At 43.1% G+C, this 26,231-nt stretch overlaps 1 protein-coding gene across 3 annotated transcripts in view; it reads left to right on the top strand.

The window, feature by feature from the left end:
* Evl (Enah/Vasp-like) overlaps positions 1 to 26,231 on the top strand; it is a 148,993-nt gene that overhangs the window by 64,681 nt on the left and 58,081 nt on the right. The window contains exon 1 of one of the 3 annotated variants that reach the window (XM_048431263.3): positions 18,335 to 18,521. The exons of the other annotated variants lie outside the window; for them this stretch is intronic. Coding sequence (XP_048287220.1) covers positions 18,511 to 18,521 — 11 coding nt within the window. The 5' untranslated portion in view covers positions 18,335 to 18,510. Of the gene's footprint in view, positions 1 to 18,334; positions 18,522 to 26,231 lie in introns of those variants that run through there. 3 annotated transcript variants of the gene reach the window in all.

Genomic DNA, 26,231 nt, shown 5'->3' with positions numbered 1-26,231 from the left:
TATCCTGGCCACATAGTAGATTTGAGATGAAAAGAAAAACTTAAAATCTTAAAAAGTTGCCATAATTGCTAAGGCGGGACAAATCAAATGCACCAGATTTGAGGCCACCTGTTCCTATTCATGTGGGCAGCATGTGCAGCTCTATTGGACTTGCAGCCAAAGAGCAGAAGCCATGGCCTGAGCTTCTTCTCCTCAGGACCTCCACCTCTTCTCATTCTTGTATTCATGGAATCTTTGCTGTTATGGCTGTAGTCCCAAACAATATTGCTGTCATAACCTGATAAGCAAGACTGGCCCTGCTTCCACTGTGTTTGTTCCTTGGCTAATTAATTTGGGGGATCTGCCCAAACCTGCTGCTAACAGGATCTCACTATGTTGCCCTAGCTGGCCTAGAGCTCCAAATCCACTGCTTCAGCCTCCTGAGCATTGATATGGCAAGTACCACCACTAATGTTGTGACCACAAACAAAGGGAGGAAGAGTTTATTTCAGCTGATATTACCTTGGGATATAGTCCATCCCAGTAAGGAAGCCATGGCAATGGGTGCTAAGAGCTGCTGGTCACATTGTATCCACTCAGGAATCAGAGAATGAGAATGTTATTACTCAACTAGTTTCTCTTTCTTATTCAAAGTCTAGGAACTCAGCCCAGGGAATGGTGCTGCCCACATCCAGAATGTCTTCCCACCATAGTTAACTTCATCAAGGTTCACCCGGGCATGGCCAGAGGCTTGTCTTCTAGGTGATTCTAGATTTGTCAAGTTGGTAACATTAACCATCACAAGATCTGACCAATTTTCTTTTTGATTAAATAGTTTATTTCTCTTGTTTGTTTGTTTGTTTGGTGGGGGTGTAAGCTATGGCGTATGTACAAGTTAGAGGGCAGTGCAGTGAAGTCAGTTCTCTCCTTTCTCCACGTGGTTCCCAAAGATCAAACTTGAATCATCAAGCTTGGTGACAAGTGTCTTTACTGGTGGAACCATCTCACCACCCCTAAGCTGGTTTTGTTAAATGCAAAATAATAAACTGCTAACAATATTAAAACTCAAATAGAATAACATTAAGTCTTCAGACACCCTTACACTCTCAACAGAGGCCAAGGTTGGGCAGGAAACTATAATAGTGTAAGATGCATCTCAGGATCCTGTATGTCCTAGGAATCCCTCCTCCACCCTGTGTGTTGGGGGTGGGAGTGGTGAGGTGTTTTGCTCTAAAGAGAAGATATTTTGACCTCATTAGAAGTTAGGTGGCGGGCCTGGGTTATTGGTTTCTTAAGGATTGTCTTCTGGGTATACTCTTGAATGTACTCTACCTCTCCCAATGCAGATGGACTCTTCAAAAGTTCTCAGGGCATGGAACAAATTTCTGCAGAGCAAAATGTTGGAAAGAAAATAGAGGTATTATTCAGGTTACCAAATAAGCATGAGACCCAAAAGGAAAAGAGAACGACATTAGGAAGAACATTAGAGCTTTTCAGAGTTTAGCCATGGGACTGGCAACTCTGTAGGTAGAAATTAAACATGGCTCCTCATATATTTCCTCAGTTTCAGATCCTCCAGCTTTTCTGGTATGGTAGAGTTTCTTTATTTTCTTAAAAATAGAACTGTAAATCAAATGGATACAGGAGCTAGGTTTCCTCAAATGATGTGTAAACCACAGGCAAAAAAAAAAAAATAGCTCTATTGAATGTCTGAGTAAACTGCCTAGTGAGAGGCCCTGCCCCTTCAGTGCTGAGTGCTAAGGAGCCTGCTGTTCTGCACTGCCTGTCCTCTCTGCTGTGCAACCATGTCCTCGAGCTGCTGCTGCTCTTCATGGGTCTTGGCCCCTGGACAGCTTTCGCAAACAACTCAGTGCACAGTGTGTTACTGGTGCTCTGCTGCTTACTACAAATTCTTAACAGCTCCTTCTCTTTTTTTCCTCTCTATTGCGAACTTCAATTATCTCCTCTTTTGAGCTCTTCTTTCTCCTTCAGATCTGGTGTTTAGTTCCTCTTCTGACTCGGGTCTTCTTCCTGTGGGCTCACAGCAGCCTCCGGTGCTCTACATTCATCCTGCTTTGGTCTGTGTTAGAGCTTGTTCTATTTGTCATGGTTTTCTCTGTTTTTCTTAAGCTTTGGAACCAAGAAATGGCTCCTACTTCTCTGCTCCTTAGAAAGCTGTTGTCTGGGAAGAACATAAGATCTTCATAGGCCTCCTGGTCCTTTCACATTCTTGTTCAGCACTTCATTGCTTCACTGCATGTGTCTTCAGTCTCTTTGGACCACAAATAGCCTCAAGAGCTTTCAATGCAAATAATGCTGTAGGCGTGAAAGAACAGATGAAATAAGGGGCATAATCATCCATCATGTGTAGCACCGTAAATCCATGGTGCTTTGGCAGCATTTTATTTCTCTCCAGTACAGCAGAGCATACATGTACAAATAATTACATTGTGGTCAGTGTGCCTGATTGTCATTAATAGAGAGGCCTCTTCTGGTGTCCCTTTACCTCCATGCTTAAGGGAAAATCAGCATTAAAAGACAGAAGTTCTGGAGTCAGTGGGATGGCTCACCAGATTAAGACACTTGTCAACAAGCCTGACAACCTGAGTTCAGCCCTTAAGGTCCATTTGGAGGTTGGGGAGGATACTTTTACTTCCATCCCAACTCCTAGGTACAAAGTTATGCTTTCCCATTAGCAGTCTTGAGACTGAGCTTCCGTGCAGATTGGATGCTTTCCTCTAAATAGAGGATTTGAATGTTCCTGTATACTTCAGAGAATAGTTTGGAAATGAACAACATAATGCATCTGGAGAAATTTTGTGAACTAGAGGGTGGTGCGAATATAACAGAGGGCAGAAGTTGTAGGGGGGCAGGTCAGTGGTATAAACAATGGTTTGGTGTCCTCTACTAACTGGCGGGAACAACTCTGCGCTTCAGCTTTTCTACTAACAGAAATAAAATAATGATGAAAATTGTAAAGATGCTGACATATAGAAGGTGCTTTAGCGAAGAGGTTCTCATCAGGAGTTTATCATGGATATCACACTATTAGGCTTGGGTTCTGGGTAATTCCCAAATGGGTTTTGCAGTAGATATTAGTAAATGTATTTTTGGCCAACTGTTTTATGTGTATGCCAAACTTAGAACTCCTATTTGAAAGCTTTGCCTTTGATTTACAGAATAAAAAATTTCAAGATGGGAATTCATCCATAAGTCACTGTTGGAAAACAGACTAGTGAGTAGTCAGTGTCTCCCTTAGAACACACAAGCCACAGATGGGGGCCACATGCAGAATGGAAATAACTGATAGCATCATTAACAAAAATTAAAATACCAAGTTAATTGTAATAGTGTGTATTTAAGCTTTGTGCCCCAAATATTATGATTTGAACATGTGACCAGCATGAAAATTATTGGTAAGCTTTACTTTATTACTTTCATGCAAGTTTGGTATGTATTTGTACCCATGCCACTTTTCAGTTCAGAGTGGCCACATTTCAAGGGCTCATGCTCATCTGTGACTTGAGACTGATCCCTGATAAGCTGAGACCTAGAGAGTGACTAAGACAGAGATTCCCTAGTACACTGATGCACACAACAAAGGGGTTTAGAAGTGCTGTGCAAACCATGTCTAGCTTTTGTGGCAAACCTTGCTGTTGTTAGATTCACCAGATGCTTGCTGTGCCAGCGTGTACTACAGCAATGGGAACATTTTGGATTTCCCTCCTCTGGCCAGGGTGAGAAGGCTGCAGCAGAGCTTCAACAAGTTCACATGCTTAGTCTCATTTCCTTTCTTTCGAAATATTTTTAATTTTAATTCAAATATAATTACATCATTTCTCTCTTCCCTTTTCTCCCTTCAGCTCCCCTCGTCCCCTCCCCCACATTCATGGCTCTTTTTTCTTTATTATTGTTATACATACATGCATACACTTACTCCAAAGTTTGCTCCTTCTGATAGGAAGGACTTCTTTGGAAGGTCAGAAGTCACTGACAAATTAATGTTGGTTATGAACCCAGGCCCCTGAAAATAAAATCACATTCTTAAGCTGAAACATTGCATTAACTCTGGATTTTATGGCCCTAAAGCTCCTGTTATTTAACAGGGTAAAGCAAGTGTGTAGAATTTGTACCCTAGGCATCATCTAAGTTTGTAATGTTTACAGGAAATATTAGTGTGAGTGATTGGACTGGCATGTTTCTGATTGTAGAGTGAGAGCACCCAGCAGTAATGTTTTAATTGGCAGTCACTACCCCAACTATTAATTGAGTTAAAAGAGCCCTTCCCAGTTACATTTGCTTTGTGGTATAACATTGGCTTCTGGCTCTGTCATATGGAAGAATAAGGACAGGTGATGAAACAGGCCCAGGGCAGCAAGGTGAAGAGGCTTGCCAAGAGTCCCACAGGGCATGGGCCTGCAGCCAAGTCCTCTGGCTTCAATATCTAGGCTTTTCACACCATGCTCCCAGACAGCTTCTTCTACAAGCTCCTCAAGACCTTTGTTGCTCAATTTGCTGGTGGTTTAATGAAGCATATCACATCAGGCTATGCTCACAGAAACTTCTCCTTGAGGGTGGTGGACCCAGAGTAGGGAAGGAGGGAATCACCCAGGCATGGCAGGAAGGGTTTCACAGACAACCTGAGTGCTGGGGAGCAATGGGAGTTCCCTATGTGTTCTCCTGATTGTAGGGGTCTCAGAGAAGTTTCTCTGAGTCACTTTGGCAGGAGCATGGTTGACAAGGTTTCCTGGTAGTTAGTGTTAAGAAGAAAGACAAATGGGCACAGAATCTCAGTTGTGCAGTTGGTGAAAGAAGTCAGTCTGAAAGGCTGCACACAGTGATCCCAGCTGTTTAGTGTTAGGAATTTTCCTAACACAAGCTCTCTGCCGATGCAAAAATCCCAATCAAGCCAAATCATAACAAGCCAAATTAAAAAAATATCCAGCTTTAATGGGATTCCTGCTCTCTCAGGTGGCCCCGAGGGAGAACCTGGAGGCCACTAATGCTACGGGGTGGGGGAACCACAAGGAAACTTTCAGGGGGGTGGGGTGGGATGTAGGGGAAATAGCAGCTTAAATAGACTGGGGGAGTGGTCAAGATTTTGGTGGGCTGTCTTGACCCTCCTCTGGGGAGGAGGTAAGGCTTGGCAGGCACAGGGATGGAGCCTCCAAAGATGGAGGCCAGAGACCACGACTTACATTTAGCATTCTGGAAAACTACAGAAATTAAGTCAGTAGCTGTCAAGAAATGGGTAGAAGGAACAAGTCCTCAGAATTCAGTCTTTAAAAAAAAAATTTAAGTTCATAGCAGTATTGAGAGGGCGGTAGATATTTCCCATACTTTCCACCCCCACATATGCATATCCTCCATTATAAACATCCCCCAGTGATCAGTGAACGCACATATATACTTCCTACCCACCCGATTCTGTCTTTTATTTTTGATATTGTATACCCAAGTGTCTGTGTATTTGGACAAAGATACAGTGACATGTATTCATCATTATAAAATGAATAGGCTATGCCTGTTGTGGGGGCAGTAATACATGGGAAGTCTCTGCCTCCTTCTCCATTTTGCTATGTGTCTAAAATTCTTTTTTCTTTTTTTTTTAAGTTTCTTTTTATAAAGGGGGTACTGAGGAGATGGTTCAGCAGTTAAGGCTTACGGCTCTTGCAGGGAATTGGAGTTCATTTCCAGCATTCCCGTCAGGTGGTACACACATACACATGGCTAACAATAAAATAATTTTTTTTAATTTAATAAAAGGGAAAGAGATTGAGTAATGAGAGCTAATGGCCAAGTGAAGACCCAGATCTTGAGGACACTGAGGACCTGGGAAATGGGAAATGCTTAAGTGTCATCTAAAGGCAACCTCAAGGCTAGTGGCTTTGAGAAGAGCTTACAGAAGTACAGATGAGTGGCTGTCCCCGGGAGCAAGGCTCAGAAACTTCACATGTATACTAATATAGTAAAATTTGACTGACATCTGTCAAAAATGAATATACAAACCATGGGTTCTAGATCTAGATGATAGGAGTAACTTTTTGTTTTAAACAATAAACTCAATAGAACAACAGCTCCTTGTTAGCTAGACCATACTAATTATACACTGAAGTGGAATTCAGTGAAGTTAAGTCCTCTGAATAGGGAAATAACTGTCAGGTGGTCGAATGTTTCTAAGGTTCTGGAAGGCATGTGGAATGTGGCTCCACCCCTCACTGCAGGATCAGACTGCAGTATAAGCCAGTGAGCAGGTTAGAGGGATCCCAGTGACTAGCTTTGTGATAGAGAAAATGTACCTGTTACAAACCTTGGTACTGATGGCAGCTATGTGCTCTGCAGTGTTCTCTGCGGTTGCTTCCAACACTGTTGAGTCCCCTGAAAACTGCTTTTTAAAAAGCCCTCTACATTAACAAATTGTCATCAGTATAGATGGTCATTAGCATTATTAAGAGTGTTAACTGAGCACTGTCCTTTTGAACAAGCATCTCTGATTGGTGATATGCTCTACTGTTTGAGAGTCTTTTCCAGTCCAGTCATGGCTTCCTAGCCTTCACAGCCAGGTAGGAATAAGACAGGAGACTGAGGCAGCAAGATCGAATTTAGAGAAGCCACAGTAAGTACTGAACCTCCTGCCTGACCCCTCATCCTCAAGATGAGGAAAGCAAGGTTTCCAAACAGAGCAGACAAGTTTAAGTTGGCCCCTGTCTCCAGATGCCACATCATTGCCAATGGCTGTAGCTTCTCATAGCCAGCTCAGCACACCAGCCCACTGCAGATTATAATCCACGAAGCTACATTAAATTAACAATTTTGTTTGAAAAAACAAATTTGAACAATTTTTAAAAGAGGTTTCAGTGTTTTAGAAAATTAATTCCTTTACATAGCGAGTGTATTTCCTCTCAACCAAGCTAGGAAACTACAGTCTACCAGCTGCCTCCCTAGTAACAGTTTTTGTTGGCCACACTTGAAGTGGTACCATTGGCTCTAGGAAAAGAGCATTTTAAAATAGAACAGACTCCTGTTTTTCAGGAGGGACAGGGATGCCCTGAGACCAGGTAACTGGCCTGAAGTTACTCAAGTGCTGGTGCAAACACAGATGTCAAGTTCCCACCCCACCCTCACCCCCATGCCTTCAACCCCTTGTCATACTGTGGTTCATGGCTCCTTTGAGTGCTTGGTCTTGACTCTGGTTTACCCAAGATCTCCTGAACCCCTTCCAGAGAGACTGCAGTCCTGCTGCCATGAGCTGCCGAGGACCCAAGGAACAGATTGCTTAGAGCTGCTATGAGGCTTTGTGCTGTGGAGTTTATCCTGGGGTCCTGCCCTTGTTGGCACAGGGCTGGACCTTGGTCATCACTCTTCATTTTGGTAGGCTTCAGAAATTTAGAAGACTGGTTTTTGCTTGTCTGGCTTTGCTGCCATGTGGTGGTGATGGAATTAAACAAAGCATGTGAAGCGGCTATCTTAAATGTAAATCATCACCAGAATACTTAATGCACTGGCAGCTGCCTGCTTCTTTCCTTGACTCTTTCCTCTTTCTCCCTCCTTCTCTCATTCCCTTCTGTCCTAAGCTGCAGAAGGTGTTTAAGGCTGCCTTAGGCAGCCCCTGCCCAGCCCCTCAGCTCCCCTGCTCTTTCTCATTCACTGAGGTGCAGTCCCCTCTCTTGTTGCAACAAGCAGAAATGTCTTTGCATTACCAAATATCTCCAAGAGGGAAAACCACCTTTCTCTCCAATCTAGATGAAAGCCATGCTTTATAGACTGTAGGGGTAATAATAAAAAGAAGGCTCATTTGATGAAATTATTTAAAATATTTATGGAGTATGATATTTTCTAGAACTTGATCCATAAGTCCTCCTGTGTCTTTATTCTTTCATGCTTTGCCTTTTTGCATTCATCTTTCTCACTGAGTCCAAACTGAGGAAAGGCCCTGCTCTGCTCACAGTCGCCTCCTTCACTGTTCTGACCCCATGGGTTTTATCTGGTTGTCTTTATTAAGGGACCAGACTACATCGTACTTAACTTGATATCCATGGAGTTTATCTTTCAAGGCATCGTTGAATAGGTACCTGGGTATCTGCTAGCAAGTATAGTAGTCAGAGTTCTCTAGAGTAGCAGAATGTATAGAATAAATTAATCTCAAATCAACCTCAATCTCTCTTTTATATTACATAGAAAAGAGATTTATTAGAATGACTTGTTTGGTTAGAGCCTCTGGATTGCCCCTGCATGGTCTGGAAAGCCCCACTTCTTTCCCTCTCCCTCCTCCCTTTCTCTCCAAACCCCAGAGAGTCTCCGAACAAAGGGAAGACACCAAAAAGTACAGTTCCACATTCTTGGTGACTATTGCAACTTCCTCCCCTAATGCCTCCAGCCCACTCTAGTCCCCACCAAAAGCACTCAGCTTTTGACCATCCTTGGGCACAAACCCAGCTTGTGGTGGACACATTATTACCCCTTACCTCCAATCTATAAAATCTCCCTGACTTAGTTCAGATGCTCGACTTCTCTGGCCATGTTCTCTGAGACCATTAACCTGCCTAGGAGTTGCTTTGCTCAGTACACCTGTTATACTTTTAAAATTGGACTTGATCTGACTTACTTTGTCAGCGGAGAAACTTAGAGGTCAGAAAACCTATTATGACTTTCTGGCTGTGATTCACCTAATCTAACAATGACTGCCTGTGAATGGAAGGTCCAAGAATCCAATCAGTTCACGAAGCTATATGTCTCAGCTGATTTTCAGTATATGCTGGAATCCTGAAGAAATAGGTTCTTAAGCCAGTGAATGAATGGGCTTGTAGCAAGCCAAGAGCAAGCAGGCAAACAAAGGACAAAAGCTTCCTTCTTCCTTGTCCTTTTATAAGCGTCCAGCAGAAAGTATGGTTCAGATTAGATGTGGATTAAGGTGTGTATCCCTGTCTCAAAGATCTGGATTAGAAGTAGATCTTGCCACTTCAAATTAAGCAGAAACCCCTCGCAGCTGTGTCCTCCGTTTTGGGATTTTAGCTAATTTTTGATGTAGTGAAGTTGACATCAGAGCGAGGAAGTCTCACACAGGTAGCAATGCCTCTCAGTTTGCAAAGCCCTTCTCATACCTGCTGCCCCACTTGATCCTCACCAGAGCACGTTGAGGTAGAAAGAACAGAGACCAGTGTCTCACCTAAAGGTGAGCACAGTGTTCAGAGGACTGGGGTAGAAGGAGAGTGTGCTGATTTCTGGACGGGCCACACTGCCCATGGGAGATCCCTAAGGAGCAGGTTTTAGTTCTGACTGAAGTAGATGAGTAAAGCTAAGTCAGCCAGTGATGTCTTTCCCCCTAGTGTGTGTCTGTGGTTAATGGATGGGATGAGTTATGGAATGAACCAGTGGATTCTTGAACTCTTCTGAAGTTAGTGTGGGCCTGTATGATCATAAGTAGTCTTGGCAACTTTTTCCTCCAGCCATATCCCAGACTTCATGAAACCAGGCTTGCTTCCAACCTAATTAGAGCAGTAGGTCACCTAAAACATCTCAAAGCAGAAGCAAGACCTTTACAAGAGCCTGTTTGATTTGATTTTTCACCCATTTTGTCATCGAAAAGGCTTGGAATTCAGGAGTGTAAGATTCCTTTTCTTGAAGAGGTCTCTGAGACTGTGATCCAAAAGACCAGAATCCCAATGGAGAGGATGAACTCAGGGACAGTTTTTCTCTGAAGGAGGTGCCAGGACTCTTCCGTAAATGGAGTTTTCTCTCCCATCTGCCAGTTCCCGAATAATCACTCAAAGGCTTAATATTACTTATAAATGACTCAGGCTTATTACTAGTTACATCTTAGATTTGAATTAACCCATTTCTATTAATCTATCTATCGCTATGTGGCTGTGGCTTACTGGTGGTACTCTGGTATCTTGCTCCTTGGGCAGCTGTCAGTGTCTCCCAGACTCCACTCTTCTTCTCCTGTATCTCTGCTTGGATTTCCCACCTGACTTTATTCTGCCCTACTATAGGCCAAAGTAGCTTTTATTTATCAACCAATGAGAGCAGCACACAGCGTACAGAAAGTCATCCCATAGCACTCTTCAGTAAAAACGGTGCTGGTTTAAGAATTTTGACCAAGTCAGCATCCAAAGCCTGGCTTCCAAACTCAGTCTGCAGCAGCCACAGTTTGACACCTTGGACACATCTCTTCTTTCACATGACTTCAGTCTATTTGTGAGGCTATAAGGGCAGAGACAGTCATCTGTTCAGTAGAGTTGTAGAGCCACCTTTGACAACTGCACAATCAGAATGAAAGTAAGTCATTGAATCCAATCTCTTCCCTAAAGCAGAGGCACCCTGCTCTTAATTATGTCTTGATTGCCACAATAGGATCCAAATAATTTACCACATGGAGCTTCCTTCTTATGAAAGTAGGAACTGTCCTATCCATGTCTGGACCCTAGTGCCAGCACAGTGCCTGATGCTAGCCACTGATCCAGCTTTACTCCTTTGTAAAGTCACTCACACTCAAGTGACTTTGTTTCCAGTGAGCTCTGTGCTATACGTCACATTGCACACCTTTCAAGATCCAGGTTCCACAGCCCTACTTTCCTCGGCCTTCATTGCTTTCCATTTCCACTATCTCAACATCCTCTAAGAATATTTCTGGTTGCCAGCACTCCTCTTAAATTATGACATCAAGACTTATCTTGGTGCTCATTGTGCTATCTAGCCTAGGCAAGAGAATGAGCTGCCTGTTTCATAGCCTACATCGTAGAGTAAATGATTCAAATACCTATCAGTATTCTTGCTTCAGGGTTTGGTTTAGCTTTATGCTATGACATAAAGTCATTTTTATGTACCAGCAAGTTTGGTTCCAACTTTATGGTACCAGCAAGTTTGTCATATGTATTTACAAGGTCTCTTATGAGAGGTTCGGTACTTTGATAGAGAGTCCAGAAACAGATCCAGAAAAGCACATCAACTGATGCTCACCCGAGGTGTGAAGATGACTCAGTGATGAAAGCCTAGCTTGACAAAGGGCACCTGAGTGATAATGCATTATACACAGACAGATCTGTTGGGGAAGAGCTTGTCAGACAGCTTGTCTCTTCAATGAGAGATCTTGTTTCAGAAAAATAGATGGAGAGTGATAGAGGAAGACACTGTCCTGTGCATGCTCATGAGTACACATTCACACACACCACACACATACTTGGCAGTAGTGAAACAACCTGGGTTTTAAATTGAGCAAAAGACTTGAACCCTTTAGCAAAGAAATATACAGCAGACAAATAAGCATGTGACATGATACACAGGATCATTAATCACTAAGCAATACAAATTAAAATCACAGTAAGATTTCATTATGCACTTATTAGAATAGCAGACAGGAATGCCCAGCACTGGTAGCTTTCCTACATTGCTAGAAAGAACCAGAGCAATCCAGCTACTGTCAGTGAAATCTCTAGTTAACTAGCTGGCCATCTTGAATGTTTATTCTCCAGATAGGAAGAATCTGTGTGTAACTACGGACAGCTGTCAAGAATGGTAAGCTGTTCAGATGCCTTTCAACTACATGGATAAATACTGTGTACTGCTTCGTACAGTGAATTACGATGAAAAAGACACAAGAAGCTGCTGTGCTTACTAGGAAATAGTAATTTTGGTGAACTTGGATATTACACGCTAAGCGAAGAAAGTCTGTGTGAAAAACTGTATAGGAAAGTGTAGTGATATTTTGTTTGTGTTTTAACAAATAAAGCTTGCCTGAAGATCAGAGTGCAGAGCTCAGCCACTAGAGGCCAGACAGTGGTGGTACACATCTTTAATCTCAGGACTCAGGAGACAGAGGCAGACTCATCTCTTCTAGTTAAAGGCCACCCTGAGCTACATGAAATTGATCCAGTCTATAAGAGAAACAGCTCGCACAAAGGTGATCACAGTACTTGGGATCCCACAGCTTTAATCCCAGCGCTAGGGAGGTAGAGACAGGACTGATATGGCTGGACAGAGAGGGGGATATAAGGCGGGAGGAAACAGGAGCTTGTTGCAGTCTGAGGATGCAGTCTGAAGTGCAGTCTGAGGGTGAAGTCAGAGGACGCGTCTGAGGAGGCCGTCTGAGGACAGGATCGCCCCTTTGGTCTGAGGATTCAGTAGAGGAAAAAAGTCTCTCTAGTGGCTGGTTGCACTGCTTCTCTGATCTCTCAGCTTTTACCTCCTAATAGCTGACTCTGGATTTTTATTAAGAACAATTAGAATTCATGCTACAGGAGAGGGTCCCATAGTGTGGCATTCTTCAGTAGACAACATTCAAAAATGGAAGATGCATCAGTGGCTACCAAAAAGAGGTGTGCATGTGTGACTCCCATGGGCAAGCCAGAGGGCATGGTAAGGGTTGAACTATGGGGATTTCTACAGTGGAGTTTACATAGAGCTATACAAATGTTAAATTTGTAGAAAGCAAATTCAACCCCAAACTTAGAGAAACAGCCCTAGCACCTGAAGATGATGAAAAGTGGTTCTTTGTCATTATTCTCCTTTGGTTTTATTTGATTTCAAATTAGCCAACTCCAACTGATGTGGAACTCACTGTGTAGCCTAGGCTGGTCTTAACTTGGCAACTGTTTTTTGTGCCTCTGCTCCCTGATGCTATTAAGATTATATATGGACACCACCTTGCCTGGCTTTTTCTTTACATCCTCTTTAAACACACTGGAGTGCTGTAAGGAGACCTGAGCCTTGGGAAACAGCTTTTGGAATCAGTGTTTTTCAGGTGGAGTTAGTTCATGAGCTTGCCTTGATGCCAGAGAGCACACAGGAGCTTCTGTATTCTGGGGACATTTTCCCTCAGAAGTATGCTGGCCTCTTTGTGTTTTCTGTTTACTCTCTAGACAGCTGAAGTAACTTGAGAAGTATCAGCTTGGGCAACATCTTTTCTAGTGAAGGTTATTACTGATACAAGCCAGCATGGTGGGATGGCTTTCTTCAACCATCTTAAAGCCCCACTCTTCTTTATAACCCACTCAAAATGTGTATATTTTCATTCCGCATTTGGGGCAGTTTTTTACCATAGCTTTATTGAGATATAATTTATATATTATAAATACACCCATTAGAAGTGTATAATGGGGTGACTTTCAGCAGACTGCAACCAGTAATGGAACATTTTTATTATTCAAGATGGTAACTGCTCATTAGTGTGGTAGCTTTTGCTTCATTTTTTCTTTCCCATTGGTCAAAGGTCCCCAGTGTCTGTGACAATATCCTCACTCCTGAGTGTACTCTTGCAACCTTCTGTTCCTTGCAGACAAAACACCCCATACATACACAAAATATACTGTGACTTAAATTTTGTTCTTAAGTTGCAACTATGCTTTCTTTAAAAGTGGTTATTAATTATCATTGCATATTCAAACTCAGTCCTTAGGTAATAAGAAACTTCACTAAGCAGATACAATGGTCCACTCTAAAACTCAGCACTTGAGGGGCAGAAGCAGGAAGATCATGAGTTTGAGGTCAGCCTAAGCTACCTACAGAGACCTTGACTTAAAATATAAATGGATACATTGAGACTGGAGAGATGACTTAGCGACTGCTTTTCCAGAGGATCCAAGTTCAATTCCTGGCACCTACATGGTAACTCACAGCCATCTCTAACTCCATTTCCAAAGCCCTCTTCTAACCTCCCCAGGCACCAAGTATGCATGTGGTACACAGACATACATGCAGGCAAAACACCGATACACATATTTTAAAATAAAAAATATATTAACAAACAATACGTGCATAACAATAAAGTAAACAATAGCCTGACTAGCTATGAAGTGTGTGAGCTTTTCCCTCCAACTCTGAATGTTCATTCTCTCACTGTCTCACTGCCTCTGGACACAGAAGTTACTCTGGGTTTTGTTCTTCTGCCTATGGTTTGGTTTTCCATGGACAGTTTTTTTTTTAATTTTCTCTTTATCTTTAATGTCCTTTAATGTACTCTGTGTTTATGTGGATACGTGTGTGCACTTATCTCTTTTCTTAATTGTGTTTGTGCTCTGATCTGAGCTTTCATATTGCTCTGGAATTGTACATAATTCTGTCATTAACTATCCACATATTTTATCTCTGTTTTTCTTTCCCTCCAACATTGCTTTTTATAGAGAATTCAATATATTTGATCTTGTTCTCTCTAGACTCTTTTTCTTACTTGTCTTTGTCAGTTCTGTGAACCTATCTGGGTGTTTGTTTTGTTATTTTTCTAACCACTGCCTAAATTGCTGGGCCTCTTGAACTCTGTGAAGGTTAAAAGTTGGTTGGTTCTTGTTTGTTTCTTGTTGTTTTTGTTATTCCCACTTAATGCTTTAAGTAGCTTTTTAAATACAATCTTTTCTCATTTTACATAGCTACCCTCGTTCTAGGGTTGAGTTAAAAGACCTCCCAAAAGGTTCACTCTAGACACCTGCTACTGGAACCAGAAAAGATAGTAGCATTCTGTGAAGGACAGAGGTGGTGTGGAAGGAAACTGAAAGGCACTTTCTCACAGACAGTGTTACACATAGGCCAGCATCTTCAGGAAATGGAAAAAAAATGCCTTTGCTAGTGTGATAACCATAACTAATTCTGCTTCTGTTCTTGATCAAATGATGGTGATGGTTTACCTTAAAAACCGCTGTAAAATGAGCAGAATCTACACAGGGTACTGACGCTCATACAACACCAGATCTTTGCTCTTTTTAGTTGTTAAATGAACAGCCTAGGACTCTAATTTTTGAGGAGAAATACCATGATAAGCTCCACAGTAGCCAGAGCCATCGGCCTCTGTCTGCTTTTCTGTCTTAGGGAAAATGGTCTAAGTTAAAGAGATCACAGGAAGCCAGTCCTGGAATTCTGGGTTACCTGTAGTAAGATTTGGTAAAAACTAGAGGAGGAAGCTCTGTGGTCTGAACAGAGACAGCTGAGTTGTGTGTAAGGCTCCACTTGAGCTGTTGCCTAGGGGCTGTCTGTGCATGTGTGATGCTCTCTAAGCCTAGCTCAGAATGCCCTCTGCAGAGCTAAGCACCGAAGGATGATTCTAGAGGCCATGTAATGCTGCAGGATGTGTGACAGTCACCTCAGCCTGAGAGATGAGACCCATTGTAGTTTGAATGTAAAATTCTCCTTCAGGCTAGTATGCTTGAACCTGTAGTTCCAGCTGATAGCACTATTTGGAAGGGTTGTGGAATGTTTAAGGAGATGGATGGAGCCTCACTGGGGAAGCAGGTCACTGGAGGTGGGACTTGAGGTTTTATCCCCCAACCCCATTTCCTGTCTGTTTTCTGCTTCTTGGCTACTGACACAGTGTGGCCTGATACCTAATACTCCGACTTTTCCTACCCTAAAAGACTTTCTCCCTTTGTTTATTCATTTGTTTGACAGTGGCTCACTACAAACAACAGGCTGACCTTGAACTCACAGAGATCCACCTACTACTGCCTCCAAATACTGGATTAAAAGTGTGTGCCACCACACCTGGCTGGATCCCTTCTTAAACCATTAGCCAAAACAAACCTTTCCTTGGCTTTTTGTCACAACAAGACAAATAACCAAAACAGAAAGCTGGCACTCAGAAAGTGCCTGCCATGCAAGCATAAGGACCTAAGTTGAGTTCAGCTCTCTGGCACCCATGTAAAAGACAGGCTGTAACCCCATCGCAGTGGTTGAAAAGGAGCAAGATAGATCCCTGTAGCTCATTGGCCAAGTGATGAGTTCCAGATTCAGTGAAGGACCTTGTCTTAGTGAAGGACAAAGATAGAAAATGGCAAGAAGTAGATGACACCCAGTATTGATAACTGACCTCCATGGGTACGCACAAGTGTGTAGTCGTTCACGTGTTTACACACACATACACATATGTGAACACATATGTACAACACACACAACAACAACAAAGAAATGCTGACAGTGGAAGCCTGGCTCATAAGGTTTCAGAGTGGAACAAGGACTTTGTCAGGGCCTTGTGGTATTCTGTGGTATTCTGGGGAAAATATATGCCTGTATTTTGCCTGCATCCTGAGAACTTAAGTAAGACTAAATTCAAATGTAATAGATTTACCAGGCCTGCTGCCTTACACCTTTAATCTCAGAATTCAGGAGATAGAGGCAGATGGATCTCTGTGAGTTTGAGACTAGCCTGGTTTACATATTAAATTCCAAGCCATTCAGGGCTACCTAATGAAACCCTGTCTTTGGGGGCGGGGAAGCAATGAACTCATTTGTTTAGCAAAGGACATTTCAAGGTAGCAGAGCCACTCAGCTTGTGGCAGTTGTAATGGTCTGTCCTGTCCCTTTAAAAGACAAGCCATGCCCACTCCCCCATCCAAGGCTGAGGCAAGCTGATCTTCAGCTTCCAGCCTGAGTCTTTTCCTTTCGGTCTCTCTCTCAAAGAGGTAGCTGCTGCAGTGGCTCCTCTCCCCCTTCTCTCTCTGGCTCTCTGCTCTTCTCCCTTCTCCTCTTCCTGGTTTCCCTTCTTAATACATAAATATCCAACCTCACTCTGCATGGTGTGCCTATCCATGTCTCTGTCTCTCACCCACCGCGGCTCCCTGCCCACTAATTAAGTTTGTGGTTGTTAAAGTAGTAACAATAAAGAATACAGAGTAGAAAGTACTCTTAATAAAAGCTCCAAAATGTATAAAATAAGTATTAACAGAACTGAAGATGGAGAGAGACATGTTCATCCTTAAGCCACTTAAAAATTTTAAGACCTTTCTCTCAGTAGTTGATAAAATGTTTAAAGAAAATAGTAAGGACATAGGAGTTCAGCACTTATTAACCACCTTGACCTAACTAACATTGTTAGTTACCTTTCTCTTGTAACTAACTAAGAAAAAATACTTTCTCTCTTGTAACCATTATATGTTCACCAAACTGGGCTATATACTGGACCCTAAAAGTCTCTATACAGGTTAAAATCGAATTCATACTTGAAAATACAAAAGAAGTCAGATTAAGGACATGCTCTGACCACAGTAGAACTAAGTAAATAGCAACAAAGCAAGAAAACACCAAAGATTTTGAAGCAAAAACAAAATTAAATAGTACACTTCCAAATAATCCATAGATTAAAAAGAATTCACAAGGGAAAATAGTAAATACTTCAACCAGCAAAAAGCAAAACCACAAGTCAAAAACATGGTTTGCAGCTGACATGTGCTTAACAGGAAATCTAGATCTTTAATGCCTTTGAAAAATGCACTTTCAACGTTCAAAGGATGTTCATGTCTCCAGTTAGAACAAGCCCTTTATGCTGTCTTTCACATAGCTATCTCCCATTGTTGCAATGATATTTCAATGCATCTGTTTGGTCACAGGTCCATCTATCCACTGTGTCTCCCGCCCTTCTTTCCTATTTCATAGGATCTCATGTGTATCCTGGACTGGCCTCAAACCCATGAACCTCCTGTGTGCTGGCATTGCAGGCATGCCATCGCACCAAGCTGTAGGACTGTAAAAGCTGTCTAAATACAAAACCTACCCCTCCTTCTAGTTCTTTCAGCTGTAAATTTCTGACTGCAGTATCCTGTTAGAGAACTGTGTCTCACAATCATAATGCAAATTCTACCATAGAGTCAAATGGAGAGTCTGGTATAGCTGTGCACACTGTACAGTCCCTTGCTCTCAGAACCTGCCAGGCTTTTCTGAGTCTAGCAGCCCTCCTGTAGTAAGTAATCTGCCATAGCCCTGCCCTATGACAAGTGGAAACTGGGGTCCAGACAATGGAGCCAATGGTCACTGGTGGGGCCAACACCACAGTCTGGTCCCCAGCTCCTGACCAGCTTTGTTAGGTCTCCAACCCTGGAAAAAGGGACTAACTAAGATGCTGATTAACATTTGAAAGTGGACACTGCCCACCAGCCTCTCTCAGTATCACCAGTTCCTGTTACAGAGTCATTTTGACTGGTATGCCCCACCCTGACCCTACTCTCTCCAGCCTAGAGCTGGGCTACCCTTCCCCCAGCTGCTCGTCCCTATAACCTCAGCTAACCAGTCCTCTTGGTCTCTTTATCTCTGGGTCTCCTTGTCTCCTGTCTCGCTCCTGGCCCCTTAGCTCCTGACTCTCCTTTCCCCCTTCTCCTGACATGTCCCAGTTCAGTTTGCTGGCCATGTCCACTCTGGACTCTGGACTCTCCCAGAGGCCTCTACCTCTGCCTGCGCTCTCTCTTATATCTATAATAAAAACCTCAGCTCCATAGGAGAAGTCTGGCCCTCTATTTATTTCGTTTTGTCATTCAACAGGAAACTCATGAGCTTGAGATTGCCATTCTCAGGCCTAGGCAGCAGATCTCAGCCGCCTACACTGTTGGGGCCCTGTGCTGTTAGCTTCTTGTTTCGCTGTTTTCTACATAGGTTTCAGTTTTTCACTTGGGTTTGTTTCCCCTTTGTCTCTGGTTCAGCTTCCTTTTCCTGTTTGGTTTTAACTAGAGTCTAAAATTGTAGCTGTGTTCGTAGGGTCTGTGGTCCTCTGATCCACATAACCTAACCTGGTGGAGCACAGGACTCACCTCTCAGGGTTCCCTGTGCAACCTTCATTCAGCCATGGCCCCAGGGTAAGTACGGGGACCAGAATGGGATGGAGGGGTGTGAAGAGGAAACCTAGACTCTGGATGTGGAGGTTCTGTGGAGGTCTCTCTGGTCCTCTTGGATGCCAGTCGGTGATGGGAACATCTAGAACCAGAGGGTAAGGGACTTAATCCTAAAACAAGTTAATGACTTCAGTCCCTCTGCTCTTTCCAGTTCCTGGTCTGTGCTTGTTGATGCCGATGACCTTGAATCACTTGAGTCAAATCACTGAGACTTACTCAGAATTGACCACCTGCCTTGGAGGGTAGAGGGGATTCTGAACTCTGAGAGGAGTGTTTTTGACTCATAGGTTCTTTGCAGAATGTCCTGAGGCAGCTTGTATGCTCTGACTCTGGACCAAGATGAAAGACCTGAGTTCCTTTTATACTAGAAACTGCATTGCTATGACCTGTGGAGAGATTTGTCCCCCTTTGGCTTCTGGTCCCATAGACAATGGTGAACATTGTTGAGTATCAGTCATCTGCAAACTATGTTATAATGTGGGTGGACATGAGTGCCCCTTTCTCTGTAACTACATGAAAGGTCATGATAGGACCAAGTTTTAACCTCCAAAATCTGGAACTTTTATTTGTTTAAATCATTATAGCCTGTGTCTTCGCATAAAATAATAACACTCCACTTTAAAAAGTATTTGTTTGCTGGCGCACACCTTTAATCCCAAGTGTTGGGATTAAAGGCAGGAAATCTCTTGAGTTCGAGGCCAGCTTGGTCCCTAGAGTTCTAGGATAGCCAGGACTACACTGAGAAATCCTGCCTTGAGAAAACAAACAAAAAATACTACTTCACCACTCGTTTTCTTTTACCCATCTTGGATAGATGAGGAAGGTGTTACTGCTTGTGCCTTGTGCTGAGGCTCTAAAAGGCTGCGGAACTTCCCCAAGGCCCACCTGGTTGAAGAGGGATCAGGCTTGGAGCTTACTCAGAGAGCCTCATGCAGGCTCCTGAAACATGTTTTGCAGTGAGCTTCTAGAGTGAATGAGACAATGAGTACAGTCTGCCTGTTGTCCCTGGGCAGCCAGGGGTCACGGGTGCCCCTCCTATTAGTCTCTGCTGAGCAGCCCAGCTAGGCCAGGGAAACACTGATTTGTTGCTTGAGTTTTGGTGCTTTATTTCTCCTCCTTTGCAGTCAGTTTTCTGTCATTTTAGTAGTTTTTCTGTAGCTTCAAGGTGTTTTTGTTTTGTTTTATTTTGAGGGTTTTTTTTTTAGTATTTTTGTTGTTGTTTTTGCATGGAGCTGTGAAAAACAGAATGCTTTCCATTCAGAGGTATGATATTTTCAGTCGTAAATTATATTGTAAACAGTTGAGGAAGCTTACTGGTGGTAGAAAATAGTACCAGGAGGAAATAGGGAGGAGGCACCAAGAATTTTTAAAGGCCTTTACTCCGTAGACGTTGGAGAAGTTGCAGCTGGAAAATACCCTGGAGACAGAAAGTGCAGGTCCAGGGCAGCAGAGCTTCAGGCCTTGAACTTTCCACTCCAGTCAGAATCACTGCTGTATACTCCTTATGCACTCCTTGCCTTATGCTGAAGAAAAGTCCTTTGTATCGTATTGTTGTGAGTGATGATGAGTTTGTGGTCTCATTTCTAGCTCTGGAGATCCTAGAGTTGGCCAAGACTAACTTATGAGTTAGTAGCCAAAAGTAAGACAAAAGCCCGGTTTTCTTGTGTCTCCCTTCCTCATCAAGATTGTGTGTGCTTGTCTATGCAAATAGTCTCACGAGTTGACACTGGAACTGTCCATGTGAGATATGATAGCATCTAGATTCGTCATTTACCCTAGCATCCATAGTAGGGCTACAGAGGGCTTCCTGTCACCAAGGCCACTTCTGGACCAGGAACCCTTTTCTGAGCACCTAGTCAGAGACAGGAGCTGAATTCTCTTGCACACTTGTCAGGACTCCCCCTCACCCCCCAGCCTCAGCAACTGAGACTCTGAAGTAGATCAGTGACGGAGTGATATGAAAATGGCATAAAGATGGATCGTACACTGGAGCATCACATGAAGGCAAAGCAGATACCCTCAGTACCTAGAGAACTCCAAAGATCTTGTCTTTTACATGAAGACAGCCCGTCTAGAAAGGAATGGGCCCTCAGCTGAGTGAGTGACATACTGCCTGGATGTGTGTAGCTTCTGTTATCTTCCTCCTGTGACACAGTACATGTCCCAGCAGGAATTCCAGAGAGGGCTGTCATGACAATTGGATTCTTTCTAAGAGATCCACTTTCAGTGAATAAAGGAGTCAGGGAAAGCTCCTCTTACACATTTGTTATTCCCCAAAGCTAGAAGTTGTCCACACAGCAGGGTCACAAACTGGGGGACAGCATTCTTGAACTACTTCACAGCCATTATTCACAACTAGATTTCTGTTTCATAGAGAAACAAACCAAGAGGAGGAGAAAGAACTGGACCAGAAGTGTAACTAGTGAGTGGTAGATCCAAGTCTGGAATATGAGTCTCCTGAATGCTGTGCTGTCTTAGAGGAAGAGCAGACCTCCAGCCTCAGACCTGTCCCTCAGAGCAGAGGGACAGGAGCTATGAAGGAGTGAGGAGATACTATGTACAGGACAATGCAGCACAGACAATGTGTAGACAAATTTAATGCTGCATTCTCATAATCCCAGTGCTTGAAAGGCTAAGGCAAGAAGTGCTGGGAGTTTGAGGCCAACCTGGTCCACAGAGTGAGCAACTTACTGCTATCCAGTCTCAAAAAACAAACAAACATACAAACAACCCCAACAACAAAATGTAGGTAGCTGAGCATCTGGGGCTGTTGGGAGAAAGTGGCCTCTTAGAGAATGCTGAAGCATGGGAAGGATTTCAAACGGGCCACAGCAGGTATCAGTCAGCCTGGGACTACTGTAGCTGTTAGACAGTTTTACTACCAGCAGAGGAAGGGCACACAACAGTTAAGAAATCATCAAGAGAGCCGGAAAAAGAGCAGCTGGAACAATGTGGAAAGAATGGCGGGCCACCACCTTAGCTGTCCTCAGTGGGAACATTTTCTTTAACCTTGCCATAGTTACATAAGACAGACATAAAATTTAGAAATAAACACTGGTGTAGCAGAGAGGGAAAGCAGATGCCCTGAGGTGAGAGCAATTTGGTGGACTGGGAAGTCAGAAAAAGAATAGGGAGGACCAAGTCATATGACTATAGGAAAATGGAAGGAAATAAGGGTCAAGGATGTAGCACACGTAACCTGACAGTACACACAAAAAGTTTGATTTTACTTCCCAAGTTATGAGAAGCTTTGGAGGGAAGGACAGCTGACTGAAGCAGGGGTGCATCCGCACTGGCCACTGTGGGTAATAGATGGCACTATGGAGGAGATAGGATGTCTTCGTGGGAAACTGCCTCAGTCATCTAGGTCAGAGGCAGTAGACTGGCGGTGGAGAGAGGTAGCCAGATGCAGAAGGGACGTGGGAGGGATAGCCTAAAGGACTTCCTAGTTTACCCATGTGGGTGTGAAGGAAGCACAGGAATCTGGTGTGACTCAGGTGGGTGGTGGTTCCTGGGGAACAGGGCTTAATTCAAGCAGCCTGGAAGAAACTGTGGGCTTTGGATTTCGTACAACATATATCCCTTAAAATGTTTCTTGCACAAGATTGACAAGCAGGAATTAGCCACTATCACAGTGTAGCCTCAGGGGAAATACAACGTGAATAAGTAGTTGCTTGCCCCTTCCAGTGTGAGCCAGTTTGATTCAGTCCCATCCCTAGTCTCCCAGTGATCTTTATCATATTTAGGATTTTCTTCTCAAGCACTCATCACCTCCTAAAATACTGCATGACTCATTCAGGCTTTGTTTACTGTTTATTTTCTCTCTCCACCCCAGCTAGAATTCCATTTCTGAGACAGCAGGGACTCTGGTCATTTTAGTTACCTAGGATTTCTCCAAAGCCTCAGACAAGGTCTGGGGAACTCACTGAATCTCTAAGTTGAATTCTGTTTTGATCCTCTATACTTGGCTACCATAGCTGCTGCTCAGTGAAACTTCCTCTAGTATTGGACATTGTGGTTGCTCTGAGTGGGGAAGGAATAGTGGCCCCCTGTGAAGTTGGTACTGGCTCACGACACAGTTGTCTCCACTGCTCTCAGGGCCTATAAAGATCTTCTGTATATGAAGATGTATGAAGTCTTTCACATTCTAACTCACCAACAGCCTCAGAGAGACCCTGGAATTTCCTTCAAGGTCATCTGTCCCAGAAGCTTGTGACCAAACAAGCCTCAAAGATCACAATGTTACTCATTTCCCTGGGCCCTGAAACCACATTACCCAGGAGAACTTCTAAAATATTTGCCCTCTTTCATCCCCAGTGGTCCAGTGGCCAGAGTGACCAAACTCCTGGTCACTCAAAACAGGGCAACAGGTTCCTCAGGCACCAAGTAGAAAAATTGGGAAAACTAGTCAAGCCCAATGGCTACTCTGGTAATTGGGTCACTGGGGAGAGAAGTCCAACAGCTGCTCTTGTTTAAGTTCTGGGTGACAAGCATTCTACCAGTTGAGCTGCGTATGTTGCATGTCATCCCCATCTTCTGAGATTTTGTCTTGCTTTCCCCCAAGTGAGACAGCACTGTTAAGGTGCTTGTTCCAGGTCACACCAGTGTCCTTTCTACAGCTCTGATTACAGCTAGATCTTTTGTACCACATCTGTCCTCTCTATTGTAGCTCCTCAAGGGAACTTGCCTCAAACTATACTCAAGGTTAGACTCAAGACGTCTTATTCTGAGTGTTCTTAACCTCGGTCTTTCCACACTGTCACTAACTCTGTCTTCCAGTAGCAAGTTTTGCTCCTCCCTGGCAAGGGTCTGTTATCTCAGATCTGCCCACCAGCCTGTTTGGGAGCAGGATGTATGTTACTCATTTCTGTCTGTCCCTATGCCTAATAAATAGTGAAGTTACTCAGCTGTTGGTTGAACTGAATTGAAGGGCTATGTTAAGGATTGGAGGTGTTAGTTGAGACCCCATACTCATTCCCAGTTTCCTAATTTACCCTCAGAGCTGAACATTGCCCTAGTCCTAGTCCCAAACTGGATCTTCCCAGCTGTCTTGAGGTTGTGCTAAACCCATTCTACTTAATCAAAATCAGAGACTAGGATCACAGTTTAAACCAGAGTGTATTGGACTTTCTGAGTGCTTTTGAAGCATTAAGCAGCCCAATGTCCACATGGCCTGTTAGGTTGCTCTCCAAGCAAGGGATAAAGTTGGTGGCTATGAGAAGGTATAGGAAGTGCTGTGAGTCTAAGAATATGAGATTTCCTTAACAGTTTGTTGGGGTATTCTTTTGAGACTCCTCAGGTCTTAAGAGAGAAATGGAGACAAGCTGTACATACATTTAGGATGGTGACATCATAGGACAAAGACCAAACATCTGGATTCCCTGTGACTCCCCAGTCTGAACCTCTAGCTAGTCTGACTAGAAGAAAAGATGTCTGGACTTAACATGGAATTTAGGCTGAGTTAGCCCAAAGCCTTTATCGTGAAAAAGGATGATCAGACCATGGCACTTGGTGTTTGCACAGGACTGTATGCATATCTAGTTTCTTGTTTTTATTTCTGTAGTTTAGTGAACCACTAAATGTGGCCAGGAGGTTGATCTCTTTAGGATTACATCAAAACTGTTTCTATAGCCAGGTGGGGGTGGCTCACACCTTTAATCCTAACACTCATGAGGCAGAGCCAGGCAGATCTCTGTGAGTTCAAACCAGTCTGGTCTACAGAGTGAGTTCCAGGACAGTCAGGACTATTACACAGAGAAACCCTGTCTTGAAAAACCAAAACCATAAAACTGTTTCTATGATGATACCAAGGCTTTATTGCTCTTGCCTCATAAGTTCACAGTGGAACTTTCCAGAGATACTCAACATATTGTTATGTTCTTAAAACTTACTTTGAAAAAGAAAAAGAAAAAAAAGAAAAAAAACTTACTTTGACTTCTAGTATTAACTGCTTACATCACATTACTATAAAAATACTTGTGGTAATTAACTTATAAAGAGAAAAAAGATGTTTTTTGTTCACAGTCCTAGATTGGGGTGCTGTGTTACTTTGGACTTCTGGCAAGAGAGGTCTGTCATGGTGGAACCGTTCATATCACACACCAAGAAGAATGAAAACAGTTGAAAGGAAGAGCAGCACCCTGCTGTCTTTTGTGAGGACATGACACCAAATGCCCTAAGCACTTCTTACTAGCCCCACTTCAAAGGCTTCACTGTTTCCCAACAGGGCTACCGTAGGGACCCATCCTTTAACACATGTGTCTTTGAGAACTTTGATCCAAACCAAATCAGTGATAGATAATGCTCAAATGTAGCCTGCAGGAGCAGGAGCTTGTGATCATTTGAGAGCCTCGTCTGTAAGCTGAGTCATTTACTTATCGTATGAGTAGTCCATGTAGAATTGATAATCAACCAAATTTGGGGTGGTTGTTTCCAGTGCAGAGAGGAGGGACACAAGGGTCTGGAAAGACAGATTTCACCTTGAATCAGCAGCTTTGTGATGTGGCCTCACATTTCCCATCCTGAACTGCTGGGCTGCTGGACTGCAGGAATCCTACACCACACCACAAAATAACCGTTTAAGTCCAATGCTAAACCTGTTTAAGATCTTTCCCATTAAGGGATGACGGAGTCACCTTGTAGATGGTTGTAAATTTCAATGGACGATCTGGTGATTACCCTAAATCCCTTTCCTCAAACAGAAGGTATGTTTGTATCACTTGGGTGCTGGTACATCCTCCTAACATATGCCATACAGAAATGGGAGGAGTGCAGCCTAAACAATGGGGCCCACGTTGTTCCCAAAAATCATTAGTATCAATGAAAACAAAAATAGCCTAGCAGCTTAGCTTAGAGTAAGGAAATAGCACAGCTGTATGTGAAGGCCTGAGTAGATTCTGGGTCCAAAGTTTCCCAAAACCTAATTGGAAAAGTATAGACTCTGTATTAGATTTAAAGAAAAAAATTGTTTTCTTTAGTATAATAATGATGTTTCAATTATATGTTACAATGTCTGTTTTATTGTGTTGGACACGGAACCTAGGACCTTACAGATTGTAGGTGAGTGCTTTTCCATTGAGCTACATCCTAGCTAGTATGTCCGTATTTTAAAGAAATGTATGCTTAGGAACTTAGTTTTGAAATGCCATGTCTGAAATTTCATATAGTTCAAGAAAATACACACATAGGTGGGAGAGTTGGCTCAGCAGTTAAGGGCATTGTTGCTCTTGTGAAGGACCAGGGTTCAATTCCCAGCATCCACATGACAGCTTACAACTATCTGTAACCCCAGTTCCAGGGAGTCTGATGCCCTCTTCTGGTCTTGTGGGCACCAGACACATACTTGGTAGATATAGATGCGTGCAGGCAAAATAATCATACATATAAAATAATAAATCTAAAAGAAAGAAAGCATACACACACACAAAACAAATCATATGTGCCAGACTGTTAGCTGGACAGTTTAGATGAGAGGGACAAGGGTGTGTTCTCTGTATCTCTGCAGGTTCCGCATTGTCAAAACAGCTTCAGAATAACAAGGAAAAGTTGGATTTGGGGATTTTCTCTTTTTCTAACTAAATAGAGTAGAAAAGCCCATCACATAGCAAAAGTGGGGACTAAACAAAAGTTTAGGGACTTTTGTACATCAGCATAGGCTTGGATAAGGCACTGTCC

This window comes from Myodes glareolus, chromosome 11, assembly GCF_982192425.1.
Source record: "Myodes glareolus chromosome 11, mMyoGla1.1, whole genome shotgun sequence".
Classification (NCBI taxonomy): Eukaryota; Metazoa; Chordata; class Mammalia; order Rodentia; family Cricetidae; genus Myodes; species Myodes glareolus.
This window is presented reverse-complemented; position numbering and strand designations above follow the sequence as displayed.